The following is a 19,587-nucleotide window of genomic DNA, read 5'->3' on the forward strand; positions in this document are numbered from 1 at the left end:
CAACGAAGGTTAAAATGAAGGGCAACTGGACTTGGTTGAAGCTACTGGAAGACGTTTCGTCCCTTATCCAAAGGACTTCTTCAGTTCTGACTGACTGGCAGGGAAACTCAGCTATTTAACCTATTTCCCTGCCAGTCAGCCAGAACTGAAGAAGTCCTTTGGATAAGGGACGAAACGTCTTCCAGTAGCTTCAACCAAGTCCAGTTGCCCTTCATTTTAACCTTCGTTGGATAACTATGACCTGGATGACTGAGAATCTTCATAGACATCTGTCTAACCAATATTTCAGCCTCTTAAAAGTTAGTTTTTCCATCACTTAGAAATCAGTACACCTTGAGTAACCTTGACAATGTTGGAGTTCTTCGATGATGAAGAGGTCAGTCTGCTTCTGTGGGCGTCTCCTGACTTGAAAGGTTTAAGAAGCAGAGTTTCAGTTCAGTGAGGCTCAGTCTGTCTGTGTGTTTTGTTTCTTGGACACAATGGTGGACGTGTCACAGTGACAATTGAACCCGGGTCTCCCACACTAAGGGAATGAGTCTCATCCACTGCGAAATACAAGAATGATGGTGGAAGGTATTTGTTGATTGCTAGTTAGTTTAGATTACTTGAGTATTTGTGCAAATGTAATTTGATTTGTGTAGTGTTTATTTTTTTGTTTTACAAATCAAAAACAGCATCATGGTAAACTCAACTCAGATTTCATACTTCATATTCAATGCCTATTTTTACAGTGACAATTTAAAATATTTTTATTTTGTGATTGTCATGTCTTTATATATGTTAATTGTTGCTGTCAACACGTCTCTCATTGTGGTTATCTGTATGAACAGAAGCTTACATGAACCTATGTACCTTTTTCTGTGCAGCCTGTTTGTAAATGAGCTGTATGGTAGTACAGGGTTGTTTCCATTCCTTCTGCTTCAGATTCTCTCTGACATTCACACTGTTTCTGCTCCCTTTTGTTTCCTGCAGATTTTCTGTTTATATTCTTATGGAAGTGTTGAATTGAATAACTTAGCCGTCATGTCTTATGACAGATATCTTGCTATCTGTTATCCTTTACAATATAACACACGTATGACATTTAAGAAGGTTGTCTTGCTTATTGGTGTATCATGGTTATACTCATTTTTTATAAATGTTGTCATGGCATCTTTAAGTTCCTCTTTACAGCTGTGTGGGAACATCATTAACAAAGTGTACTGTGACAACTACTCTGTTGTTAAACTGGCCTGCTCTGACACCACAGCCAATAACATTTATGGACTCATTGTCACTTCTCTCACAATCTTATGTCCTGTATCTCTAATCCTTTACACTTATGTGAAGATTCTTAAAGTGTGTTTTTCTGGTTCTAAACAGACCAGACAAAAAGCTGTCAGTACCTGCACTCCTCACCTTGCTTCTCTCTTGAACTTTTCTTTTGGTTGTTTCTTTGAAGTATTTCAGAGTAGGTTTAACATGAACAGTGTACCAAACATGTTGCGAATATTTTTATCATTATATTTCCTTACATGTCAGCCCCTTTTCAACCCTGTGATGTATGGACTGAATTTGTCCAAAATCCGTATCATATGTAAGAGTCTGAAATGTAGGATGTCCAACAGATTTTGTTAGCTTGAGCAGTAAATAATAATAATGTTCATCTCATTCTCATTACAAACATCTAAAAACATGCAAAGTCAATACAGATAAATATTGTAAGTTTGGTGCAGTCGTTTGAGTCATTTGCAAAGTGTTCAGTCTCACTTTCATAACTAACCCAAACCAGCTGGAAAAAACTAAACTCACGTCTCAATTTCTGAATACGTCATAAATAATTAATGCATGGATAATGTGTTTTTGTATTATTTTTTAGGGGGGTTAGGAAATTTGCTTTCCTTTGGTGATCACTTGTTTTGATACTGCCTGTGCTACTTTCATTCATAGTCGGGCATTTGTCGGCAAATAAGGATGAAGTATACAATTTGTCATTAACAAAGGTGTAAAGTAACAACTGCAACGTTCCAGTAATAGTTTTATCAGCTGCAGGCTGAACTAATCCATGCTTATTACATGATCACGGTACATTTACTGCAAATAAAATGATAAAACTGCAAATACATGATAAAAGCAATAAAACACGAGACTAAGATAAAATAAAATCCATTTTCAACCGCTTATCCTGCGTAGAGGGTCGCAGGGGGCTGAAGCCAATCCCAGCTGACATTGGGCGAAAGGCAGGGTACACCCTGGACAGGTCGCCAGTCCATCGCAGGGCCCCGATCAAAAATGAATAGAGAAATCAAAACTGGTACTTTAAGTGAGTATTTATTCTTGACAATAATAAATGCTTAAAGCTGCAGACAGTAAATTCACCATATTACATCAGTGATTTACAAAGAGCTTAACTTAAACAACACACAAAATGTGTATTCTGATGTGTGTAAACATTCTAATTTTAAATGTAGATAATATATTATAAATACACAGAACAAAATTATAAACGCAACACTTTAGTTTTTGCCCCCATTCATCATCAGTTGAACTCAAAGATCTAAGACTTTCTCTATGTGCACAAAAGGCCTGTTTCTCTCAAATATTGTTCACAAATCTGTCAAAATCTGTGTCAGTGAGCATTTCTCCTTTGCCGAGATAATCCATCCACCTCACAGATATGGCATATCAAGATCCTGATCAGACAGCATGGGTATTGCGCAGGTATGCTGGCAACAGTAAAAGGCCTCAGGCCGGCCACAAGCTCCCTTCTCAGGTTTGGCTTCAGGATGGTCCCAGTCTACCTAATCAATGCACGAGGTAGCTTGCTTTCAGAGTTTCCCTCCCTTCTCACAAATTGATCTAGAGCTGCTCTTGGTCTGACCCATGGGATCACTTTGTGTGACCCTACAAGGATCTATAGCCCCTTCGAACAGAGCTCCCAGGGTCACAGGGATGCTAAATACCCTATCACATTTGGGCCAACACACTACAGATCCAAGTTATAGAATGAATAGCTTTACCTACACAACACAACATCACACTAATAATCATCCTAAATATTATGATTCTTTAATTGAATTCATGTATTATGTATGTTTAGTGATGCAAGGACTGTTTAAGACTTTTTACAAATGAATTGGTTGACAGACGTTTCAAAGATTACACCATATGAGATTCCCGATCAGTATATCATGCTTTTATTGTGGTAGTTGAAAGAATACAAAAGAGAACTGTGTAAAGAGAATGTGAAATCATCAAAAGTTCACTGAATGCACACAGGTGACAGCAATGCACCCAAACAATGAAGACAACTGTAGGCCATATCTTTTATGATGACAATGTTATTTGGTAGACAAGAAACACTTGTTGAAAAGAACATTTTTATTGTCAGACCAATGTGTTGCTGGAATTTCAACCTCTTCATGACATCTTCCTTTGTCCATGCACATTAGAAGTCGGTGAGAAATCCCACGTCTGTTTGTACAGTGTTATAAATTAGGAAATCAAATCGTTTAGCACAGCGATTCCCAAAGTATGGTGCGCAACAGGAAAAATGTAATGGTGGTGTAGTAGTGTAATAACTACAACAATAATTTTTTGGTGGAATATTTCATGAAATAAATTGAAACTGAATTGAAAACTTTCCTTTGTAAATTAAAATTTAAAACATTATTATTAAAGGGGCTATATGTAAGTTTTTGACTTTAATAAATCAAAATTTCATTGCTTTATTGTCAATGGGCTCAAAACTCACTCAGAAATGAATCACACGCCTGTTTTCTTCGTTGCTTGCATCAGCCACTATTCTGCTTTTAATGTAAGGTCTCCAGGTGAAGTTTGACACAATCTCGTTATAATATTGAGCTGTGCTGAAATTGCTGAGAAATTGCTGAGCCTCCGGTGAAAGATTCACCGATAGTAAAGACAGTTACTGAAAGCAGCAGGCGAGCTAACGATGTAGCGTGTTGGCTAAATGCAGTATTACCTTTTCATGTAACAAGCATGGGTTAGTTAAACATCAAGCTGATAAAAATACTGCTGTAACATTTCAGTGGGAGTTTACCTGAGTTTCCACCATATTGTGTGAAGCTGGCTCCCTGCCTGTCTATAGCCGCTCTCACTTTGCCTTTTTTTTCGGGAGTACTGTGCAGTGTCTCGCTGCGCTGGATGAAAGGTACGATCTGCCTCTGAGATGGGAACGTTGAAGTAACAGAGCCTGACCATGTCTGAGTGAAAAGCCACATGCATGCTGGTGTTCCTGCCTTTATTGCAGGATTTCTGTATGATGGCGTATTATACTCGCTCATGAGTTCAAGCGAGCACGTATCTTCATTGTCGTCGTCATCAGAGGAAGGTGAGGAGGGGGGCAGCTCTTGGGCCGCCAGAGCAACACCGGCCAGAGCAACACACCAAGGAGGAGGTTGGTGAGCCCATCTTCCTTTCGAGGTGAGGACATGGGTGAAGGAGCATGAGCCAGTGGACGGCCTTACGGCGGCCAAGCTGGCTTTACAGTACCTCAACGCCAGGAGAGGAGGACCAGCTACTCGCTCCACCGGTGCAGCACATCGACCCACATTCCAGCCATCCCAGCCTAGGTCTGTAAAGAGAGAGAATAGCCAGGAGCTTCTGGGTAATTCCAGCACTGCCCCAAACCAATGAGCATCTGGTAAGGAACTTGCAAGTCAGACAGAGCCTTCCTGCAACCACTTCCGGTTATTGCCACTCCATTCCGCAGAATTGCCATGGACATTGTGGGCCCTCTGGTGAAAAGCAGCGGGAGTCATCAGTAGATTTTGGTTGTGTGTGACTATGCTACTCGTTTCCCTGAGGCCTTCCCCCTGCGCACCATTACTGCTCCCACTGTTCTGCGTGTGTTGGTACAACTGTTTTCCAGGGTGGGGATACCGGATGAGATTCTGACGGACCAGGGAACTAATTTCACCTCCAAGTTGATGCAGCTCTTCCATAAACAACTGGGCATCTCGGCAATCAGAGCCACACCGTACCATCCACAGATGGATGGTCTGGTTGAAAGGTTCAAACAGACACTGAAGAAGATGCTGAAGAAGTTTGTGGATGACACTGGCAAAGATTGGGACCGTTGGGTGCCGTTTCTGCTCTTTGCCTACTGTGAAGTCTCCCAGGCGTTTACAGGGTTCTCCCCATTTCAGCTACTATATGGCTGGGATGTGCAGGGACCATTGGATCTGCTCCGCAAGGGTTGGGAGGCCCCATCCACCACTTCAAGTGACAGAGGGGTGGTGCAGTTTGTGTTAGAGATGAGGGGTCGGCTAGCAAGATACCGGGAGGAGGCAGAGGTGTGTGCGGCCAAAAAGTCCTGTTGCGTCTCCCTTCTTCCAACAGCAAACTCCTGGCAAAATGGCAAGGGCCATACATCATCCTCCGCAAGATGGGTCCAGTCACTTATGAGGTCCATCACCCTGATAAGAAGAAACCCAAACAGACCTACCATGTTAACTTACTGAAAGAGTGGAAGGAATCCAAGCTCCAATCCCAGCTCCAGAGCAATCTCTGATGGTGAGGGAGGTGGACATGGAAGTGGAAGAGGAGGTTGGACTGGAACCTGTCACTGCAACTACCCCTCCCCTTCTCACTCATCTGGCAGCAGTGCACTGTCACTGGTAATGGAAAGGATCAAGAAGGCGTGGTTGACACTCAACCCCTCCAAATGTGAGTGGGCACGGCAGGAGACACGGTACCTGGGTTACCAGCTAGGGTGAGGAGAGGTGCGTCCACAAGTGGAAAAGGTGGAAGCTATCCAGAACAGCCCTCGTCCCCGCACCAAGAAGGAAGTACGGTCCTTCAGGCGATTTGTACCTCAGTTTGCAACTATTGCTGCACCCCTCACCGCCCTTACCATGAAGGTCCAGAGGAACCCAGTAACCTGGACAGATGACTGTGAAACCGCCTTCAGTACACTGAAAGTTTTGCCTGTGCTCTTCCCCTGTCCTCAAGAGTCCAGATTTCAACAGAAGATTTCTGCTACAGGTGGATGCATCCGCAGTCGGCCTTGGAACAGTTTTGGCCCAAAGAGACCCTGGCAATGAACACCCCATTCTGTACCTGAGCCAAAAACTGCACACACACATACGCACATACTCACTCACTCCCCGCTCCCTTCCAGCCTCAATTAAGCCGGTCACAAACCTCACTATTATGCATATTTCTTCTACTATTTAAGTAGCGCGATCAAGGGTGAACACTTGGTAGTTCTACTCTTCTTTAAACAAACATCAAACACTTGCTATGTATGTAAAATAAACTACATGACACTCAACATTAGAACTGTATGTTAAATTTTACCAAAGAAAAGACTTTTGCATATCATGCGGACCTTTTTTAAATTCAGTCCATATAGTAGAGGGTTAAAGAGCGGTTGACAAGTGAGAAAGTATAAAGATAAAATAACTCGCAACACTATGGGCACACTGCTCATATTAAACCTGCTCTGTAATACTTCAAAGAAACAACCAAAAGCAAAGTTGAGCAGAGAAGCAAGGTGAGGAGTGCAGGTACTGACAGCTTTTTGTCTGGTCTGTTTAGAACCACAAAAACAAACTTTAAGAATCCTCATGTAAGTGTAAAAGATTAATATTGTAAGAACAATTAATACAGTGAAAGTGTAAGCGAGTCCATACACATTATTGACTGTAGTGGAATAGCATGCCAATTTCACAATAGAGTAATTGTCACAGTATAATCTGTCTATAATGTTACTGCACAGCTGCAAAGAAGTGTTCAATGATATCATGACAACAACATGTAGAAGAGGGAATAACCACGTTACAGCAATAAGCATGGAAACCTTGTTAGATGTCATACGTGTGTTATATTGTAGAGGATAACAGATAGCTAGATATCTGTCATAAGACATGATGGCTAAGTTATAGAACTGTACATTAGCATATGTATACAAACAGAAAATCTGCAGGTAGCAAAAGGGAGCAGAAACAGTGTGAATGTCAGAGAGAATCTGAAGCAGAAGGAATGGAAACAACCCTGTACTACCACACAGCTCATTTACAAACAGGCTGCACAGAAAAAGGTACATAGGTTCATGTAAGCTTCTGTTCAGACAGATAACCACAATGAGCAGAAGATTGGCACAAAGAATTACAATATAAAAACACATAATAATCATGAAAAATAAGTATTTAAAAAGTCCTAAATCAAAATAGGCAGTAAAAGTGAAATATGAAACTCGTGTAGAGTTTGTCATCATCATCTGTTGGTTCACAACACAATTGAAGTTTGCACAAAATAAAAGACTTGCAACGTTACATTTTTAGTAGATTTGTAGAAATCAAACTAGTTCAAATGTCATATTTGGGCAAATTTTGAACTCAATACATTAACATACCTTATTCAGTCGAAACAGTAAAAAATAGTTTCTTACAAAAACGTGACAGATTCTTCAAAATTACCATTCCCTTATTTAAAGTCAATATAATGTTAAGATAGAAACTACAGAATGGATTTATCTGCTGTCTCCTCTCTAACTGAGATGAAAGTCTGCCTTTTCTTCTCTTAAACCTTTCAAGTCACGTGATTTGGGAGGAAAGGACATAGCTGATGTCTGGAAAAACACCCATCTCTCCCTCCGCCACACTCTTAGCATTAAAAACATTACATTCATTTTTAGCTGACGCTTTTATCCAAAGTGACTTACAAATGCTATATATGAGAGGTCGCACGCCTCTGGAGCAACTAGGGGTCAAGTGTCTTGCTCAGAGACACAATGGTGTCTCACAGTGGATTCTAACCCTGATTGCTCAGACCAAAGGCAAGTGTCTTATCCACTGCACCATCACCACCACCAAAAACACAAGTTTGTAAAAACAAAAATAAGAAAACATAGTGGTCAGTCAGTCAATGAATCCAACACATCCTTATACCTAAATGACAATATACGTAGATATTCGAGTTGCCCAAAACTAAAAACTTTGCTAAAAACTTAAACATGTGTCATAATGAGGAGTATAATAATTGACCTGTACATTCGTATTTCAGGTGAGGACAAGCTGATTAATCAGCATTTTCAGCATGCTGTGTCACGATCCTGTCCTGAGGTTGTCTGTGTTATATGATTTTGGCCTTGATTTCTCTGTTTCTGGGTTTTGGGTTCTTGATTCTGTGGTGTAGGTTTTGCATCTTCATTTTTTGTCGAGGTGGAGGAGGCTTTGTAGATCATTGGCAGACTTTCTGGGGAAGACCTGGTCTGATTCGGAGAGACGGCATCCATCCCACTTGGGAAGGAGCAGCTCTCATTTCTAGAAATCTGGCCAAGTTTATTAGTGGACCAAATCCATGACAACCCAGAGTTGAGACCAGGAGGCAGAGTCGCAGTCTAACACACTTCTCTGCCCTTCTAATTCAGCAGTTACTTAGTGAAAATCCTATAGTGACGGTGTCTGCCCCCCGACCATCGAAATTATTTAAATCAAAGGTAAACAGAAGAGGAGCTGTACATAAAAACCTCAACAATAGGAAAATTAAATGTGGACTCTTAAACATCAGATCTCTCTCTTCTAAAGGTGTACTAGTAAATGAACTAATATCAGATTATGATATTGATTTATTTGGTCTTACTGAAACCTGGCTGGGTGATGGAGAATATGATAGCCTAAATGAATCCACCCCTCCCAGTCATATTAATACTCACATTCCTCGAGGCACAGGCCGAGGAGGTGGAGTTGCAGCTATCTTCAACTCTAGCCTACTAATCAGCTCTAAACCTAAACTAAACTATAACTCATTTGAAAGTCTTGTTCTTGGTCTTTCACACCCAAATTGGAAATCACTGCAACCAATTCTTTTTGTTATAGTGTACCGAGCACCTGGCCCTTATTCTGAATTCTTATCTGAATTTGCAGAGTTTTTGACAACTTTAGTCCTTAAAACGGACAAAGTTATTATTGTAGGGGATTTTAATATTCACGTATAATAATAAATATTTCTATACAAGATGTCTCCCTGATAGTGCTGTAGCTAAATTTAAGGATGCGATTCCATCAGCTCTAAATTCATTATCAAGTCACAAAGTAACGGAGGACTCCTATGTAAATGCTCCACATTTGTATAGCGCCTTTCTAGTCTTTTTGACCACTCAAAGCGGGTGGTCAGCTTTTACACTACATCTGCATTCACCAGTCACACATTCATACACTGGCGGAACAGCCACCAGGGGCAATTTGGGGGCACTTCAACACGCAACCAGGGAGCCAGGGATTGAACCGCCAACCTTCCGATTAACGGCCAACCCGCTCTAACTCCTGAGCCACAGCCGCCCCTATGCTAATTTCAGTCCCTCCCAAATCGATCATCTTGTTGATAGTGCTGCAGGCTCGCTGCGAATGACACTCGACTCTGTAGCCCCTCTAAAAAAGAAAATACTAAAACAAAGACGGTTAGCTCCATAGTATAATACTGAAACTCGCAAATTATAGCAAATATCGCGGAAACTTGAGAGGAATTGGCGTTCCACCAAAGTGGAAAATTCTCGTTTAATTTGGCAAGATAGTCTTAAAACTTATAGGAAGGCCCTCCGTAATGCCAGAGCAGCGTACTACTCGTCATTAGTAGAGGAAAATAGGAACAACCCAAAGTTTCTTTTCAGCACTGTAGCCAGGCTGACAGAGAGTCACAGCTCTATTGAGCCAAGTATTCCCATAGCTCTCAGTAGTTACGACTTCATGAGCTTCTTTAATGATAAAATTCTAGCTATTAGAGACAAAATTCACAAAGACCTGCCCTCAGCTGGCACAGACTTTTCTCTAAACTCCTTAGAAACAGCCGTAGAACCAGATATATGTTTAGACTGTTTTGCTTCCCTCAATCTTTACCAACTAACTTCAATAATTTCTTCATCTAAATCAACCTGCCTCTTAGACCCCATCCCGACTAGGTTGCTTAAGGATGTTTTACCCTTAGTCAGCACTTCTATACTAGATATGATAAATCTATCCCCCCCCCCCCCTCCCTCTCTCTCCTTCACCCCAACCGGTGGAGGCAGATGGTCGCCCACCCTGAGTCATGGTTCTGCTCGAGGTTTCTGCCTCTTAAAAGGAAGTTTTTCCTTGCCTCTGTCTCCTAGTGCTGCTCTTGGTGGGAACTGTTGGGCTTCTGTAAATATCATCATAGAGTACGGTCTAGACCTGCTCTTTATGAAAAGTGCTGTGAGATAACTGTTGTTGATTTGGCGCTATATAAATAAAATTTAATTGAATTAACACCACAAAATAATGTACATCACCGGTATACAAAGAGCTTAACTTTTTTGTGTGCGTAAACATCTTCTGCAAAAAAATATTAAGAGATAGTATTTGACAATATAAAGAAGGGAGATTTAGTTGTTACTAGTGCTAATCCTTGTATTATGTGGAGGAGCAAGTCTGCCACAATCGAAAATGAATACAGAAATCAAAAAATGGTCAATAAATAAAAAATACATAAAATATATATGTAGGCATGGATTAAATTATACAATGAGACATAAATTGACATATCTTTTGATTTGCTTCTTTATTTATTCACCTTTCTATTAATTATCTTAATTATTTATTTTCCTTTAAGATTTTTAAAAAATTAATTTGTTCTTTTTAAGTGCATTTATCTGTACTGTTTTAGGTGGTTTAAAGGCACTGGTACTTGAAATGAGTATTTATTCTTGACAATAATAAATGCTTAAAGCTGCAGACAGTAACTTCACCATATTACATCAGTGATTTACAAAGAGCTTAACTTAAACAACACACAAAATGTGTATTTTGATGTGTGTAAACATTCTAATTTTAAATGTAGATAATAATATATTACATATACACTGAATAAAATTATAAACGTAACACTTTAGTTTTTGCCCCCAATCATCATGAGTTGAACTCAAAGATCTAAGACTAAGTTTGCCTTTGGTGTGGGAGACCTGGGTTCGATTCCCACTGTGAGACATCCACCATTGTGTCTAGTTGCTCCAGAGGCGTGCGACCTTTGACATGTACAGCAATTGTAAGTCACTTTGCGACAAGCGTCAGCTAAATGTAAAAAATGTAATGTACACAAAAGGCCTATTTCTCTCAAATATTGTTCACAAATCTGTCAATCTGTGTTAGTGAAGAAGGTGAAGAAGCACTTCACCTTTGCAGAGATAATCCATCCACCTCACAGGTGTGGCATATCAAGATGTTGATCAGACAGCATGGGGATTGCACAGGTGTGCCTTAGGCTGGCCACAATAAAATGCCTTAGGCTGTCCAGAATAAAAGCCCTTAAGCTTGATTTACACTCCTGCGTAGGGTCTTTGTGCGTAGCTATGCCGTAGGCTACTGCGATGACTTTTGCCGTCCGAGCAAGCTGACTTCTGGTTTAGCCCTCTGCTAACGTGAATGGGGGTAAAATTGTATACGTGGGGCTTGTTTAGCCTTTTCAAATGTTATCAACCGAGTGGATCACATTCTCATAGTGAAACGAATTTCACTCGGGTTTGGACGGTCAAATATATTGAGCCACCGTGTTAAAACCGCTGTTTTGGCCACTAGTAAAAGTTACTTCAAAGCACGGGCACTTGGAGGCATTGCAAGGCTACCCAGCCGACCAATCACAAGGCTTATGGTCTACGTTGACTCGACGTGTAGTTACATTTCTGAGGAGGTGCACATCAGGCTACGCTGTAGATGACGCCGTAGGGTAGGGGGCTACACAGAGGCTACGCTGTCGATTTAACGCAGAAGTATAAATTGCACTTTAGGCTGGCCACAATAAAAGACAGAGCGATGGTCGTTCAGTCTTGGCCTCGAGTATTCCTAATGAAAATAACGACTGTCGTTACAACAGCCAGGAACACTAACGAACCAGTGGCATCGACAATCCTGGCAAACGACCTCACCGAAGTTAAAATAGCTGGGTTTCCCTACCAGTCAGTCAGAACTGAAGAAGTCCTTTGGCTGAGGGACGAAACGTCTTCTAGTATCTTCAACAAAGTCCATCTGCCCCTGACTTTAACCTTCTTTGGATAACCAAGACCTGGATGACTGAGAATCCTCACAGACACAGTGTACATTGACACCAATGTGTCCCTGAGCAAAACACTTAACCCCTAGATGCTCCAGAGGCGTGCGACTTCTGACATGTACAGCAATTGTAAGTTGCAGTGTCAAAATTGAATAAATAAAAATAAATTTTTTATTAAGCTGTCTAACCAATATTTCAGCCTCTTAAAAGTTAGTTTTTCCATCACTTAGAAATCAGTACACCTTGAGTAACCTTGACAATATTGGAGTTCTTCGATGATGAAGAGGTCAGTCTGCTTCTGTGGGCGTCTCCTGACTTGAAAGGTTTAAGAAGCAGAGTTTCAGTTCAGTGAGGCTCAGTCTGTCTGTGTGTTTAGTTTCTTGGACACAATGGTGGACGTGTCACAGTGGCAATTGAACCCGGGTCTCCCACACTAAGGGAATGAGTCTCATCCACTGCGAAATACAAGAATGATGGTGGAAGGTATTTGTTGATTGCCTCTGAAAAATTATTTATTTTAGTTTAGATTACTTCAGTATTTGTGCAAATGTAATTTGATTTGTGTAGTGTTTATTTTTTTGTTTTACGAGTCAAAAACAGCATCATGGTAAACTCAACTCAGATTTCATACTTCATATTCAATGCCTATTTTTACAGTGACAATTTAAAATATATTTATTTTGTGATTGTCATGTCTTTATATATGTTAATTGTTGCTGTCAACACATTTCTCATTGTGGTTATCTGTATGAACAGAAGCTTACATGAACCTATGTACCTTTTTCTGTGCAGCCTGTTTGTAAATGAGCTGTATGGTAGTACAGGCTTGTTTCCATTCCTTCTGCTTCAGATTCTCTCTGACATTCACACTGTTTCTGTTCCCTTTTGTTTCCTGCAGATTTTCTGTTTATACTCTTATGGAACTGTTGAATTTAATAACTTAGCCGTCATGTCTTATGACAGATATCTTGCTATCTGTTATCCTTTACAATATAACACACGTATGGCATTTAAGAAGGTTGTTGTGCTTATTGGTGTATCATGGTTATACTCATTTCTTATAAATGTTGTCACAGCATCTATGCGTTCCCCTTTACAGCTGTGTGGGAACATCATTAACAAAGTGTTCTGTGACAACTACTCTGTTGTTAAACTGGCCTGCTCTGACACCACAGCCAATAACATTTATGGACTCATTGTCACTTCTCTCACAATCTTATGTCCTGTATCTCTAATCCTTTACACTTATGTGAAGATTCTTAAAGTGTGTTTTTCTGGTTCTAAACAGACCAGACAAAAAGCTGTCAGTACCTGCACTCCTCACCTTGCTTCTCTCTTGAACTTTTCTTTTGGTTGTTTCTTTGAAGTATTTCAGAGTAGGTTTAACATGAACAGTGTACCAAACATGTTGCGAATATTTTTATCATTATATTTCCTTACATGTCAGCCCCTTTTCAACCCTGTGATGTATGGACTGAATTTGTCCAAAATCCGTATCATATGTAAGAGTCTGAAATGTAGGATGTCCAACAGATTTTGTTAGCTTGAGCAGTAAATAATAATAATGTTCATCTCATTCTCAATACAAACATCTAAAAACATGCAAAGTCAATACAGATAAATATTGTAATTTTGGTGCAGTCGTTTGAGTCATTTGCAAAGTGTTCAGTCTCACTTTCATAACTAACCCAAACCAGCTGGAAAAAACTAAACTCATGTCTCAATTTCTGAATACGTCATAAATATTTAATGCATGGATAATGTGTTTTTGTATTATTTTTTAGGGGGGTTAGGAAATTTGCATGATCTTTGTGGTCAAGTTTAAAAAAATAATAATATGAAGAAGGGGTGGTGATGGTGCAGTGGATAAGACACATGCCTTTGGTGCAAGTGACCCGGGTTAAAATCCACTGTGAGGCACCAATGTGTCCCTGATGAAGACACTTAAAACCTATTTGCTCCAGAGGTGGGTTGGATAAAAGCGTCAGCTAAATTAATGAATGTAAATGTAAGACAAATCTTCATGTCATTCTCTATACATAGACAATACAAATGAATGTAATTTTTGGAGCAGTTAACCAAGTAATCATTTTTGTCATTTAAAAATTAACCCAAACCAGCTGGAGAAACAATAAATATTTAATGCATGCATAATGTATTTGTATTCTTTTTTAGGGGGGATAAGGAATTTGATTTCTGCTGGTGAACACTTGTTTTTGATACTGCATGTGCTACTTTGAATAAAAGTGGGCATTCGTAGCAATCAAATAAAGGTGAAGTGTGCACATTGTCAACAGGTGGATTAAAGACACTGGTACTTGAATTGAGTATTTATTCTTGACAATAATGAAGAATAATAATATAATAATAACAATAATTTAAAGCCGCAGATAGTAATTTTCATATACTGGACGTCACTGGTATACAAAGAGTTTTACCACTTAACAACACACAAAATTGTTTATTTTAATGTTTGTTAAAGAGGCAGATCATCACCGGCGCCGTACCTTTCATTCAGCGCACATATGGGCTCAATACTCCCAAAAAAAGGCAGAGTGACAGCGGCTATAGACAGACAGGGAGAACAGACAGAGCTGGAAACTCAGGGAAACTCCCACTGCAACGTTCCAGTAATAATCCGTGCTCATTACATGATCACGGTACATTTACTGCATTTAGCTGACGTGCTACATCGTTAGCTCACCTGCTCTTTTCAGTAACCATCTTTACTATCTGTGAATCTGGCTCAGCACTGTCAGCACAGCTACATGTACTGCATGATAATTGAAAGGTCAGTGAGCTGGACTGAATATTAGAGATTGTGTCACACTTTATAATAAGACCGCAGTAAGTAACTTTACTGTAACTAGTGATAGTGGATGGCTCTCTGTTGTATATTATGTGGGTCACGTTAGTTACAGCGACAGAGAGGTGGAGAAGCTGTGTACCTGAGTATTTGTAAAACCACAATAAACATAAACTGAATGTTACGAAGCAAACAGCGGCAGGTCGAGCTGCTGTAGCGTCAACGTTAGCTGGCTGCTCCCGGATGCATCACTAACGTTATAGGCTAACGTTAGTATACAGGCTTGCAGGCTAAATCAACAGTGGTACACAGCATAGTAACACGGTTGTTGGTGAAGTAATGTGGAAAGTGAAATAACTTTGCACCGGATAACATTAGCAACTGCTTGGCGTTAGCCGATGAGCTAACGTGACTTTCTCTGTGTTTTTTCCAGCTTTACTAATGCTTTGTTCTTACTCAACATCATCTGAACCCGTTTGGTCTGATGGGCTTCAGCACATAAACCTTTATTGTAGTTTTGGATCCTTACGTGGAGCCTGTGTTTTGCTGGGAGCCGGTTGTTTTATGCTGTTAGTGGACTGCATGTCGTGAGCTGCCGTGTTGTCGCTGTAGTCTGAGAGGCTCGGGAGCGCACAGGGCTGAATCCCACCCGGAGACCTCACATTAAAAGCTCTATAAATCTTTATTTATATATACCACTGTAGGTAAACGGACGAACTGGCGACAAGTGGAGAACCAGAGTGAACCAGAGCTTAAGACTGCAGGCGCTGATGAGTTGATGAGTCCCAGGTGCGGAGTGCTGCAGGTGGAGAGAGGCCAGGCTCGGACACACCCAATCACACACAGACATGGGACAAGACACACATGAAGAGGAAACGAGGGGAGAGAGACCAACCCATGACAACGAGACTAAGATACCATCCATCCATTTACAACCGCTTATCCTGCGTAGAGGGTTGCGGGGGGCTGAAGCCAATCCCAGCTGACATTGGGTGAAAGGCGGGGTCCACCCTGGACAGGTCGCCAGTCCATCGCAGGGCCCCGATCAAAAATGAATAGAGAAATCAAAAAATGGTCAATAAATAAAAAATACATAAAAAATAAATGTAAGCATTAATTCAATTATACAATGAGACATAAATTGACATATCTTTTGAGTTGCTTCTGTATTTATTAAACTTTGTGTTAATTACCTTAAGTATTTATGATTTTTTTTTAATGAATTTGTTCTTTTTAAGTGCATTTATCTGTACTGTTTTAGGTGGTTTAAAGGCACTGGTACTTTAAGTGAGTATTTATTCTTGAGAATAATAAATGCTTAAAGCTGCAGACAGTAACTTCACCATATTACATCAGTGATTTACAAAGAGCTTAACTTAAACAACACGCAAAATGTGTATTTTGATGTGTGTGTGTAAACATTCTAATTTTAAATGTAGATAATAATATATTACATATACACTGACAAAGCAACACTTTCTCTATGTACAAGACTAGAAAGGCGCTATACAAGTACGGAGCATTTACATTTACACAAAAGGCCTATTTCTCTCAAATATTGTTCACAAATCTGTCAAAATCTGTGTCAGTGAGCATTTCTCCTTTGCCGAGATAATCCATCCACCTCACAGATATGGCATATCAAGATGCTGATCAGACAGCATGGGTATTGCGCAGGTATGCTGGCAACAGTAAAAGGCCTCAGGCCGGCCACAAGCTCCCTTCTCAGGTTTGGCTTCAGGATGGTCCCAGTCTACCTAATCAATGCACGAGGTAGCTTGCTTTCAGAGTTTCCCTCCCTTCTCACAAATTGATCTAGAGCTGCTCTTGGTCTGACCCATGGGATCACTTGTGTGACCCTACAAGGATCTATAGCCCCTTCGAACAGAGCTCCCAGGGTCACAGGGATGCTAAATACCCTATCACATTTGGGCCAACACACTACAGATCCAAGTTATAGAATGAATAGCTTTACCTACACAACACAACATCACACAAATAATCATCCTAAATATTATGATTCTTTAATTGAATTCATGTATTATGTATGTTTAGTGATGCAAGGACTGTTTAAGACTTTTAACAATTCAAAGATTACACCATATCAGATTCCCGATCAGTATATCATGCTTTTATTGTGGTAGTTGAAAGAATACAAAAGAGAACTGTGTAAAGAGAACATGAAATCATCAAAAGTTCACTGAATGCACACAGGTGACAGCAATGCACCCAAACAATGAAGACAACTGTAGGCCATATCTTTTATGATGACAATGTTATTTGGTAGACAAGAAACACTTGTTGAAAAGAACATTTTTATTGTCAGACCAATGTGTTGCTGGAATTTCAACCTCTTCATGACATCTTCCTTTGTCCATGCACATTAGAAGTCGGTAAGAAATCCCACGTCTGTTTGTACAGTGTTATAAATTAGGAAATCAATTCGTTTAGCACAGCGATTCCCAAAGTATGGTGCGCAACAGGAAAAATGTAATGGTGGTGTAGTAGTGTAATAACTACAACAATTATTGTTTGTTTGAATATTTTATGAAATAAATTGAAACTGAATTGAAAACTTTCCTTTGTAAATTAAAATTTAGATTTTGATGTTTATTGCACCTTCATTAATATCGGCTGCCTTCTCTTCAACACTCCTCAACAAAGTGCTGATAGGCTATTATTCACGACGTGTAACCAAACAGATAAAATAAGTAAATAAATAAGTAAATTATATATGGGCAGACCTAGACAGAGAATGGGTTTGGTGGTGCAGATGTAGAAGGGGTGCGTTACCTAAAAAGTTTTGGAACCGCTGGTCTAGCATCTCTTAAATGAACATTATAAACATAATATACACATGCGGAGATGAGATTGTTTCTTGTACAATGTAAACACTAAAAGACTTATTTGTCATGATGCACTTTACTTAATTTATATTAACATTGTCCTTCTCCATGATGTAATACTCCTTCTGGTCCAGCCCTCGACAATGTAGAGGTGACATCTATTACCTGTAAGGAACTGAATTCTGCACTTTATCAAGTGTTTCAGCACAGGACGTTCATCACAATGTACAATTACTACTACTACTGACAAAGCAGAGACTGCACACGCTTGCTTACAAATCCTTAGCATTAACAATTAGGACAGGATTTTAAATATTTTAATTAACTAAAAGGCCTCTGAACATACTTCCGTTGAATATTGTATGATTTTTTATTGAAATTACTGACATTTTTACATGTCTTACATTATTAGTAGAATTGTTTTCACCTTTTTAATAATGTTCACTTAATATCTTTTGCTGCCTTGTGTGACAGATTTTCTGTTTAGAAGTTTTGAAAGGTGCCCTGTGTAAATAAATATAATGCACTATAATGTGTTAGACACATCTTTCTCTTTATGTTTTTTAGATTCAAATCTTCAAACCAATCTGTTGAGATATTTTTTTTTCCTACATTGTGTGCACATGCTATTGTCAATGCATCAATTATTATTTTCATGTTAGCTGAGAAAATAAACTACATGACACTCAACATTAGAACTGTACGTTAAATTTTACCAAAGAAAAGACTTTTGCATATCATGCGGACCTTTTTTAAATTCAGTCCATATAGTAGAGGGTTAAAGAGCGGTTGACAAGTGAGAAAGTATAAAGATAAAATAACTCGCAACACTATGGGCACACTGCTCATATTAAACCTGCTCTGTAATACTTCAAAGAAACAACCAAAAGCAAAGTTGAGCAGAGAAGCAAGGTGAGGAGTGCAGGTACTGACAGCTTTTTGTCTGGTCTGTTTAGAACCACAAAAACAAACTTTAAGAATCCTCATGTACGTGTAAAAGATTAATATTGTAAGACCAATTAATACAGTGAAAGTGTAAGCGAGTCCATACACATTATTGACTGTAGTGGAATAGCATGCCAATTTCACAATAGAGTAATTGTCACAGTATAATCTGTCTATAATGTTACTGCACAGCTGCAAAGAAGCGTTCAATGATATCATGACAACAATGTTGAGAAGAGGGAATGACCACGTTACAGCAATAAGCATGGAAACCTTGTTAGATGTCATACGTGTGTTATATTGTAGAGGATAACAGATAGCTAGATATCTGTCATAAGACATGATGGCTAAGTTATAGAACTGTACATTAGCATATGTATACAAACAGAAAATCTGCAGGTAGCAAAAGGGAGCAGAAACAGTGTGAATGTCAGAGAGAATCTGAAGCAGAAGGAATGGAAACAACCCTGTACTACCATACAGCTCATTTACAAACAGGCTGCACAGAAAAAGGTACATAGGTTCATGTAAGCTTCTGTTCAGACATATAACCACAATGAGCAGAAGATTGGCACAAAGAATTAACATATATAAAGACATAATAATCATGAAAAATAAGTATTTAAAAAGTCCTAAATCAAAATAGGCAGTAAAAGTGAAATATGAAACTCGTGTAGAGTTTGTCATCATCATCTGTTGGTTCACAACACAATTGAAGTTTGCACAAAATAAAAGACTTGCAACGTTACATTTTTTAGTAGATTTGTAGAAATCAAACTAGTTCAAATGTCATATTTGGGCAAATTTTGAACTCAATACATTAACATACCTTATTCAGTCGAAACAGTAAAAAATAGTTTCTTACAAAAACGTGACAGATTCTTCAAAATTACCATTCCCTTATTTAAAGTCAATATAATGTTAAGATAGAAACTACAGAATGGATTTATCTGCTGTCTCCTCTCTAACTGAGATGAAAGTCTG

At 39.4% G+C, this 19,587-nt stretch overlaps 4 protein-coding genes across 4 annotated transcripts; 2 read left to right on the plus strand and 2 right to left on the minus strand.

The window, feature by feature from the left end:
- Positions 1-657: 657 nt before the first annotated feature.
- On the plus strand, positions 658-1,617 carry LOC119882516 (olfactory receptor 10J4-like). Its single transcript, XM_038692553.1, has one exon. The coding sequence runs from the start codon at positions 679-681 to the stop codon at positions 1,615-1,617; it is 939 nt and encodes a 312-aa protein (XP_038548481.1). The 5' UTR covers positions 658-678.
- A 4,675-nt stretch (positions 1,618-6,292) lies between these two features.
- On the minus strand, positions 6,293-7,219 carry LOC119882532 (olfactory receptor 1509-like). Its single transcript, XM_038692571.1, has one exon. It carries the CDS (start codon positions 7,217-7,219, stop codon positions 6,293-6,295), a length of 927 nt encoding a protein of 308 aa, XP_038548499.1.
- Positions 7,220-12,589: 5,370 nt separating this feature from the next.
- Positions 12,590-13,549, plus strand: LOC119882517 (olfactory receptor 10J4-like). The gene has a single exon (XM_038692554.1). The coding sequence runs from the start codon at positions 12,611-12,613 to the stop codon at positions 13,547-13,549; it is 939 nt and encodes a 312-aa protein (XP_038548482.1). The 5' UTR covers positions 12,590-12,610.
- A 4,814-nt stretch (positions 13,550-18,363) lies between these two features.
- LOC119882285 (olfactory receptor 10J4-like) lies at positions 18,364-19,290 on the minus strand. The gene has a single exon (XM_038692288.1). The coding sequence runs from the start codon at positions 19,288-19,290 to the stop codon at positions 18,364-18,366; it is 927 nt and encodes a 308-aa protein (XP_038548216.1).
- Positions 19,291-19,587: the final 297 nt, after the last annotated feature.

Source organism: Micropterus salmoides, unplaced genomic scaffold (assembly GCF_014851395.1).
Source record: "Micropterus salmoides isolate LMB-PRFRI ecotype aquatic unplaced genomic scaffold, ASM1485139v1 Ms_hic_scaffold_3, whole genome shotgun sequence".
Taxonomy (NCBI): Eukaryota; Metazoa; Chordata; class Actinopteri; order Centrarchiformes; family Centrarchidae; genus Micropterus; species Micropterus salmoides.

Coding starts and splice junctions, on each gene's coding strand:
- LOC119882516 (XM_038692553.1), top strand. CDS start 679: ATGGTAAACTCAACTCAGATTTCATACTTCATATTCAATGCCTATTTT.
- LOC119882532 (XM_038692571.1), bottom strand. CDS start 7,219: ATGACAAACTCTACACGAGTTTCATATTTCACTTTTACTGCCTATTTT.
- LOC119882517 (XM_038692554.1), top strand. CDS start 12,611: ATGGTAAACTCAACTCAGATTTCATACTTCATATTCAATGCCTATTTT.
- LOC119882285 (XM_038692288.1), bottom strand. CDS start 19,290: ATGACAAACTCTACACGAGTTTCATATTTCACTTTTACTGCCTATTTT.